This window comes from Maylandia zebra, linkage group LG2, assembly GCF_041146795.1.
Source record: "Maylandia zebra isolate NMK-2024a linkage group LG2, Mzebra_GT3a, whole genome shotgun sequence".
NCBI lineage: Eukaryota > Metazoa > Chordata > Actinopteri > Cichliformes > Cichlidae > Maylandia > Maylandia zebra.
Genome location: NC_135168.1, coordinates 2,930,601 through 2,940,412, shown reverse-complemented (window position 1 = coordinate 2,940,412; position 9,812 = coordinate 2,930,601). Strand labels below are relative to the sequence as shown.

At 41.0% G+C, this 9,812-nt stretch overlaps 1 protein-coding gene across 1 annotated transcript; it reads left to right on the top strand.

Annotated features, from left to right (window-relative positions):
• Window positions 1-3,025: 3,025 nt before the first annotated feature.
• Window positions 3,026-5,342, top strand: LOC112436298 (piggyBac transposable element-derived protein 4). The gene is made up of 2 exons (XM_024805773.2): window positions 3,026-4,713; window positions 4,812-5,342. The coding sequence occupies exons 1-2, from the start codon at window positions 3,454-3,456 to the stop codon at window positions 5,223-5,225; spliced, it is 1,674 nt and encodes a 557-aa protein (XP_024661541.2). The 5' UTR covers window positions 3,026-3,453; the 3' UTR covers window positions 5,226-5,342.
• Window positions 5,343-9,812: the final 4,470 nt, after the last annotated feature.

The following is a 9,812-nucleotide window of genomic DNA, read 5'->3' as shown; positions in this document are numbered from 1 at the left end:
CATGATACAGACTTATAATTTGCACCGATGTTTTTTTCGAAATTCTATACGCGAAAAGTGAGAAGCGAGCAACAGATGCAGGTAAGCAGATGTGTGATTGGATGATGGCAGGTCATCCTGAAACAATCAGAATCAGAATACTTTATTAATCCCTAAGGAAATAATGTGGGTTACAGTTGCTCCAAGAAGAAATGGTAAAAATAGCAACAGTAACAGACTAAACTCCAAACATTATGTTACAGATTTTAATATTAATTAGTCATTGTCAGTTGTTGATTTATCATGTTTGTCCCGTGTGTAGCAAGTGAAAATAAAATAAACAATAAAGACCAAGGTCAATCAAATGGACCAATACGGTAAGGCCGCGATGACCCATTTGGTAAAGTAAATCCGTTGGGCATCTTTGCCAGGTTGGGCACCTGCGCTCAGATGATTCAGTGCAAAAAATATATATAATTTTTTACACTGGCTGAAAAGCTGCGATTTGATTGGCTGATTCTATGTTACACCTATATGCGAAGGACCCCGCGGGGACATGATAGATTACAGTCACTGAAGTAATTCAGCAGGAAAAGGACAGACACACAGACTAGATTGCATGACATCACTGATATCCCTCTCAGGCTCAAATTAAACTTTTCGTTGGTAATGCACAACCAAGTCCAGCAGTGGTACTTCTGAGTAAAAAAAACTAATAAAATATGTATGTGGGGTAATCAGGGTGTTCGTTTTTTAACTGTTGCAAATCGGCAACGCCTGCCTGGAGAGGGATATAAACGGTTATATCTACAGAAATTGTAAGTCAGGATATGTGACACTTCACAATCTATGCACTGTGATCCTGAACATGCATCGGTGTAACTTTGTGCTGAACATTGGGGGGGGTTAAGATCTCTGTCTAAATAAATAAATCTGGGTAAATTCCCAGATGATTAAACATGCAACTATTTTGTTGGTAATAACTGAAATGAGTAAAGAAAATCAACAGCCTATTTATGTAAGATAAGATAATTTTATTGAAGGGGTTATATTGGTTGGGTCTGATTATTTGGAGGGGGGGGGGGGGGGGGCTGTAAATTACAAGGAAGACCTCTTACACTTAAGTCAAAGTCAAAGTGCTGTTTTGAACAAAGGATTTGAGCTGCATAATAGCTAATAGAAAACATTTAACATGCCAACAGTTGAGCATACAGATGCAGCCCCAAAAGCTCCCAACATAAGTTATTAATTTCCCAGCATAGGTAACGATGCAGATTATTTCAAATATCATCCTCCAAAAGTGCTTGTGTGAAGAAAAATTGCCCTGCTCCCTGCAAAGGTAGGGGTGGGTAGGGTGTGCTGCTTGGCAGCTCAGTTATGGTACTGTTGGGTGGAAATGAGCCAGGTACAGCGTGTGGTGGTGGTGCACATGCATAGATGTGCCCACCATGGTGTGGTGGCAGGTTGAAAGGTTGTGGTGGTGGATGCATGACTTGTCTTAGCAGTAAAAATCCATCTGCAACTGAACTTGTCTCTCAAGAGTGACTTATAATTTACTGTGATGTTCAGAAGCTCGCCTCTCAGATGTCTCCATCATATCCAGAATTCTTTTCTTCATCTGTATGTCCACCTCTGCAACATTACGCAAATGTGTTTCAGTTGAAAGTCTTCTTTCAAGTCTGTCCTGTCTGTGGCCCTTGAGTTTTGCCTTGACAAAAGGTAGAATAAAACAATGAAAAACGAATTAACCACAATAAATGTTAAAAATAAATCAGTGGTGGAATACCAAGATTAATATTTACTTAAGTGCTACACTTAAATATTTTAGGTTAAGTGTTCTCTTTTCCTATACTTTTAACTCTACAACATTCTTGAGGTAGGGATTGTTGAAAATACGCAGTTCTTTGAATCTTTGGGCTGAAGGAAGGACAATACTCGGTGTATCAATGCTCAATCAACAATCATTTATTTCCATACAATTCAACAATAAGAGCATTACAACGTCCGGACGGGAGAGATGCTACCAGAGGGTCAGGCACATGTCTCAAAATGGTGACGGGTTGCTCAGCTTTTTATAGTCTCTAGTGGCCCCCAGCTAGTCGTAAAAGCCAAAACATCACATTTTTTCTCTGTTACAGCGCCTAAGTTATGACCTCGGCAGTTGTTTCTCTGCTTTCTGTAAGGTGGGGGTGTGGAATGTGGTCTGTCTATCTCCCCTGTCTTTAGACACAGAGTCTCCTGCTTACAATCTTCTCTTCATGATTCAACAATTAAGCATGTCAAGAAAACAGTGTAACACATTCCCAGCAGATCAAGGATACAGAGTGATGCACATTTATCTAATGAACTAATATGTGAATGTGTTCTGTTAACTCAAAAGTATAATGAGAACTAAACTACATACAGATCACACACTCTATTTTAAAGGGTATAATATGATCTACAGCAGTATTCTAATTCAACTACTTTGATTACATATATAAGGTAACATATAATAACAGAATAATATCACAGGATTCAACACCAACACAGTTACACTGCAGATTCAGAGGAATATAAATCTGTCATTATGATGACTTCGTGTAGGTTAAGCTACACAGTAGTTAAAGAAATGAAGCCGAGCTGTATCATTACTAGGTCAAACCTAAAGGTGCTAAAGGCATCTATAATTGGGCTACTGAAATACAGTAGGGCATTCGTTTATACATGTATGGTAGGCTAACCTTATTTCCCCTGACAAGTCTCCCAGTCCACGTTTTCTTGTTTTGTTTTGTTTTGCTGTTTCATATTCCAGTGTGATATTGAGGAATAATTCCACCTCACTGTCTGTCACATGTACGACTCAGTTCTGCTTCTATGCGATGTCTTATCGGATTTTGTGCTTTTTTACCTAAATGTGCTATTTGGCTATACTGACTCTAGTAGGAAAGACTCGAATGCTTTTTAGTTCTCAAGTAAGAAGCCAAACTTTTTATATTTGTTGTTATTGTTCTTAAGAAATAAAGTTGGAAGTAAAAAAAAGTTCCACCGTCTTTGTTGATGCTTTCCCGCCCTGGCTTCAAGACTTCCGATTGGCCAACATTTCTGCAAGGTTAGGATTATATCGCCACCTGTTGCTTTGGCGTGCTCATTACAGCGTTTGCCTTTGTTTTTGTTTTGTTGGAGGGGGGGTTACGCGTGGACTGAGATATTTTTCTCAAAACTTCACGTGTGGACGGGATTTTTTTAAAACGGAAACGGAAAATCTCTGTTTTCAAAAATACCCGTGTACGTGTGGACGTAGCCTAAACAGTAGAGATGTTTGTAGCTTTACGTTAGCTGGACTGACCGGAAGCAGGGTCCATGCGTCACGACTAACCGGATAGAGTTTTGAATCGGTTTAGTCCTGCACGTGCTGGCAAAAGGGAAGGCAAGAGAAACGATCTCCTGGCCGCATAAGGAAATCTATTTAAATATCCGTGATATCCAGTCATCATGAACTCTGAGTACGAGGATAGCTCCGCGTTATCCCCCGTGGAATCTGGGGACGAGGAGGAAGAGGAGGAGGTATCGGAGGCAGAAACAGAGCAGCTGGGGTCCAGTTCCGACTCGGATGAAGATGAAAGCGAAGAGAAAATTGATGAAGCAGCAGCGGCTGGAGATGAAAACGGAGAGAAAATTGATGAAGCAGCATGGACGTCAAAAAATGGAAAAATATCTTGGTCTCCCACAAACGCTGAGACGTTCCGCTACATCCCAGCAGCCACTGGTCTGACCCCGGGACCTACACGCTATGCCACTCTCCGAATCGTTGACCCCATATCCAGCTTCGCGCTGTTTCTAACGGATGAGATCGTGAAGCATATTGTGTCCATGACAAACCTGCATGGGAATCGCAAAATTCCCGGCTGGCGAGATATAGACGCAGAGGAGTTTCGGGCTTATGTGGGGCTGCTCGTTTTGTCCGGTGTTTACAGGTCAAAACACGAATCAACGAAGAGCCTCTGGAGTGAAAAATGGGGACGGAGCATTTTCCGGGCTACGATGTCCGAGAACAGGTTTCACCACATCAGCAGAGCACTGCGGTTCGATGATAAGCTATCCCGCCCCCAACGCCATGTTGACAAGATGGCTCCCTTCCGCAAAGTCTGGAATATGTGGACGCACCGCCTGGAGATGCTGTTCAGCCCAGACAGAGATCTCTGTGTGGATGAACAACTCGTCGCGTTCAAAGGCAGGTGTAGCTTCAGGCAGTACATGCCAAAGAAGCCGGCCAAATATGGTATCAAGATTTGGGCAGCCTGTGATGTCAAAACATCCTACGCATGGAGACTGCAGGTGTACACGGGCAAAGCAGCTCCAGATCGTGTTGAAGTCAACCAGGGGATGAGGGTGGTCCTGGACATGACAGAGGGGCTCCAGGGACACGTCGTCACCTGTGATAATTTTTTCACTTCCTGTGCACTGGCAGATGAGCTACTCAAGAGGAAAATGGCCCTGGTTGGCACAATTCGCCAAAACAAGCCTGAGCTTCCACCTCATTTGCTCCAGGCAAAAAAGAGAGAGATCTTCTCCTCCATCTTCGCGTTTACAAACACCCACACACTTGTGTCTTACATCCCCCGACGGGGCAAGAATGTGCTGCTACTAAGCACAAAACACCGCTGCCCAGACGTGAGCAAAGAAGGGAAGAGAAAGCCTGTAATAATCGAAGATTACAACAAATGCAAAGGAGGTGTCGACAACCTTGATATGGTAGGTGTCATTACGAACCAGTTATGCATATATTTATTCATTCTTGCTCATATTCATGTCTAATATATATGTATGTTTTATGCTTCTTTTTTTGTTAGGTTGTTGGCACCTACTCCTGCAGGAGGAGAACAAATTACTGGCCAATGGCCCTCTTCCACAACGTCCTTGATGTTTCACTTTACAATGCCTACGTCCTGTGGACATTAATCGAGTCATCCTGGCCGAAGCAGAAAGGACACAGACGGAGGGTCTTCATTGAAGAAGTGGGAGAAATGCTGGTGAACCCACACATAGCAAAGAGAGGGCGCCTTCCTCGCTCATCAGCCGCTGCAGCAGTAGTCACAAATCTGACTGCAGCGGCTTCATGGACCGCTCCCATCATTCAATTTAAGGGCAGGAGGCAGTGCGAACTTTGCAAAGACAAAAGAAGAGTTTTCAACACCTGCTGCAAATGTGAGAAGCATACATGCAAGGACCACAGTGTGTCCATTTGTAACGACTGCGCCGTCTGAGCAGGACTCTCACACCCAGACACATACTACCTCTCTCCCTGTCTGTCTCTCTCCCCATCCCCAACAACATAAATGTTCATGTTTATCTTTCTAAAATAAATGTTTTTCTAGTTCAAACTGAGCTTGTAATTTTATTTACGTTAGCAAGGTAATAAACATTTAGTGTGGAAAAAGTGAAAAACATCATATACCATTATAGGTTATGATTATTACATTTACTGTGCCCCTGCAAAAAAAATAATGATGAATCAAAATCAACCTTGGTGCCAATCTAAAGGCCTAATTATAATAGCAGTGAAATCTTTCTCGAAATGTATTTTATGGAAAAAATTTTATTTTTTAAAAATAAAGGTTAAAAAATGCCAAACACGCTACGGAGAAGCAAGACAGTCATAAGAGTTAGTTGTCAATACCGGCCACCAGAAGCTGTTTTTGATACGGGCAGTTGCCCGGGGCGGCATCGTGGTGAGGGGCGGCATCACCGGCACCGGCAAAAAAAAATGCTCGCACTCATGCTGCCCCGACGTCATGCCAGCGCATAACGGGGATGTCACAGGCACCGATCGGTTTTCTATCGCCCATTTGCTGGGAGTAAGGGCGCCCTCCGTTTGCGAGGTGCGCCTGCTGCTTGCGGCTCAGGGAGGAGAGGGCGGGGCGGCGGGGGAGTCTCTGACCGGCTGGGGCAGCGTCTAATAACCAACTCGCAAAATAAAAGAAAATAAAAACAAAACAACAAACACGAAAACACCAGACATCATGATACAGACTTATAATTTGCACCGATGTTTTTTTCGAAATTCTATACGCGAAAAGTGAGAAGCGAGCAACAGATGCAGGTAAGCAGATGTGTGATTGGATGATGGCAGGTCATCCTGAAACAATCAGAATCAGAATACTTTATTAATCCCTAAGGAAATAATGTGGGTTACAGTTGCTCCAAGAAGAAATGGTAAAAATAGCAACAGTAACAGACTAAACTCCAAACATTATGTTACAGATTTTAATATTAATTAGTCATTGTCAGTTGTTGATTTATCATGTTTGTCCCGTGTGTAGCAAGTGAAAATAAAATAAACAATAAAGACCAAGGTCAATCAAATGGACCAATACGGTAAGGCCGCGATGACCCATTTGGTAAAGTAAATCCGTTGGGCATCTTTGCCAGGTTGGGCACCTGCGCTCAGATGATTCAGTGCAAAAAATATATATAATTTTTTACACTGGCTGAAAAGCTGCGATTTGATTGGCTGATTCTATGTTACACCTATATGCGAAGGACCCCGCGGGGACATGATAGATTACAGTCACTGAAGTAATTCAGCAGGAAAAGGACAGACACACAGACTAGATTGCATGACATCACTGATATCCCTCTCAGGCTCAAATTAAACTTTTCGTTGGTAATGCACAACCAAGTCCAGCAGTGGTACTTCTGAGTAAAAAAAAACTAATAAAATATGTATGTGGGGTAATCAGGGTGTTCGTTTTTTAACTGTTGCAAATCGGCAACGCCTGCCTGGAGAGGGATATAAACGGTTATATCTACAGAAATTGTAAGTCAGGATATGTGACACTTCACAATCTATGCACTGTGATCCTGAACATGCATCGGTGTAACTTTGTGCTGAACATTGGGGGGGGGGGGGGTTAAGATCTCTGTCTAAATAAATAAATCTGGGTAAATTCCCAGATGATTAAACATGCAACTATTTTGTTGGTAATAACTGAAATGAGTAAAGAAGATCAACAGCCTATTTATGTAAGATAAGATAATTTTATTGAAGGGGTTATATTGGTTGGGTCTGATTATTTGGAGGAAGACCTCTTACACTTAAGTCAAAGTCAAAGTGCTGTTTTGAACAAAGGATTTGAGCTGCATAATAGCTAATAGAAAACATTTAACATGTCTACAGTTGAGCATACAGATGCAGCCCCAAAAGCTCCCAACATAAGTTATTAATTTCCCAGCATAGGTAACGATGCAGATTATTTCAAATATCATCCTCCAAAAGTGCTTGTGTGAAGAAAAATTGCCCTGCTCCCTGCAAAGGTAGGGGTGGGTAGGGTGTGCTGCTTGGCAGCTCAGTTATGGTACTGTTGGGTGGAAATGAGCCAGGTACAGCGTGTGGTGGTGGTGCACATGCATAGATGTGCCCACCATGGTGTGGTGGCAGGTTGAAAGGTTGTGGTGGTGGATGCATGACTTGTCTTAGCAGTAAAAATCCATCTGCAACTGAACTTGTCTCTCAAGAGTGACTTATAATTTACTGTGATGTTCAGAAGCTCGCCTCTCAGATGTCTCCATCATATCCAGAATTCTTTTCTTCATCTGTATGTCCACCTCTGCAACATTACGCAAATGTGTTTCAGTTGAAAGTCTTCTTTCAAGTCTGTCCTGTCTGTGGCCCTTGAGTTTTGCCTTGACAAAAGGTAGAATAAAACAATGAAAAACTAATTAACCACAATAAATGTTAAAAATAAATCAGTGGTGGAATACCAAGATTAATATTTACTTAAGTGCTACACTTAAATATTTTAGGTTAAGTGTTCTCTTTTCCTATACTTTTAACTCTACAACATTCTTGAGGTAGGGATTCAACACCAACACAGTTACACTGCAGATTCAGATGAATATAAATCTGTCATTATGATGACTTCGTGTAGGTTAAGCTACACAGTAGTTAAAGAAATGAAGCCGAGCTGTATCATTACTAGGTCAAACCTAAAGGTGCTAAAGGCATCTATAATTGGGCTACTGAAATACAGTAGGGCATTCGTTTATACATGTATGGTAGGCTAACCTTATTTCCCCTGACAAGTCTCCCAGTCCACGTTTTCTTGTTTTGTTTTGTTTTGCTGTTTCATATTCCAGTGTGATATTGAGGAATAATTCCACCTCACTGTCTGTCACATGTACGACTCAGTTCTGCTTCTATGCGATGTCTTATCGGATTTTGTGCTTTTTTACCAAAATGTGCTATTTGGCTATACTGACTCTAGTAGGAAAGACTCGAATGCTTTTTAGTTCTCAAGTAAGAAGCCAAACTTTTTCACCTTCAGGAAAGAAGTTGAACTCTATGTGAATACAATCCTTTCTTCTCACACCAAAAAACCTTTAAAAACCATCTATTTGTAATATGTTTAATGTCTTTGTTTGATTATTCAATGTCTCGCACCCCTCTCTTTTCTTTGCAGTACCGCTGCACATTCTCTGTTTGATGTTTTATATTTGTTATTATTGTTCTGACTCACTACTAATTTTTATAAATTCTTCTGGAAGGACCTAAGAACTTTATTGTTTGATGCATTAAAGGAATGGATAGAGAAAAAAGATCTGATGCCAAGCATGAAACAAGGGTTGATAACCCTGATCCCTAAATCGGGTAAGGATAAAAGAATTTTAGACAATTTAAGACCCATCACCTTACTAAACACTGACTATAAGATCCTGTCTGGAGCTGTAGCTGAGAGGCTAAAGAAAGGCATCTCAAACATTATCAGTGAAACACAATCAGGTTTTTTGAAAGGAAGACTAATGCATAACAATATTAGGCTGGTTTTGGACCTCCTTGAGTACAGTGAAATAATCCAAGAGAGAGGATACATCTTGTTCTTGGATTTTTACAAAGCATTTGACTCAGTTGAACATACGTTCATATTTAAAACTCTGCAGTCTTTTGGTTTTGGAGAGGAATTTATCAATGTTATAGAGATGCTATATAATGACATTAACAGCTCTGTTTTGCTTTAACATGGTACATGTTCAAGGTTTGAGGTTAATAGAGGGATAAGGCAGGGATGTAGCAGCTCACCACTTCTGTTCCTCATGGTTGCTGAGCTGTTGTCTATTTTGATTAAAAACAGTCACATTGACGGGTTAACTGTGATGGGTGAACAGATAATAATCAGTCAGCTGGCAGATGATACCACCCTGTTTTTAAAAAATGAGGACCAGATTCCTTTAGCCTTAGAGGTGATCAACCACTTCTCCAAAGCTTCTGGCCTACAGCTGAATATTAATAAATGCGAAATTCTAGCTCTGCACGAGTGTCCCCTGCAAGCAATAAATAATATACAGATCAAAAAAGAGGTGAAGTATCTGGGCATTGTAATTTGCAAGGATAAGACATCAACAGAAAATAAGAATATCTGTGCCAATATAGAAAAGTGTAAGTCTATTTTAAACAGGTGGCTGCAAATGGACATAACTCTGTTTGGGAGAATCTTGCTAACCAAAATGGACAGTCTGTCCAGACTAATCTATCCAGCCTTTTCTCTGCCCATATCTCCAAAACTAATTAAATCTATATATAATCTTGGGTGGAATAGACTTTTTGTTACGTTGTGACTTTGCAGTTCGTTACATGTTAAACTCTCAGGTTTCCATCAGCAGGTCCTTCTCTACTGGAAATTAATCTATAAACATAACTTTACTCCTCACAATACCCCTATATGGAACAACAGGTATATCCGTTTGTGTAGGAAATCTGTGTACATGGATGAATGGAGATCTAAAGGGATTTGGGCTGTAGCTCATTTTACGGATGATAATGGGGTCTTATTAATACATGAGACGTTTTGTGAGAA

Bases quoted from the DNA above. Each gene is read 5' to 3' on its own strand.
- LOC112436298 (XM_024805773.2), top strand. From the start codon at position 3,454: ATGAACTCTGAGTACGAGGATAGCTCCGCGTTATCCCCCGTGGAATCT. The intron at 4,714-4,811 runs GTAGGTGTCATT...TTTTTTTGTTAG, and splicing joins GTGTCGACAACCTTGATATG to GTTGTTGGCACCTACTCCTG.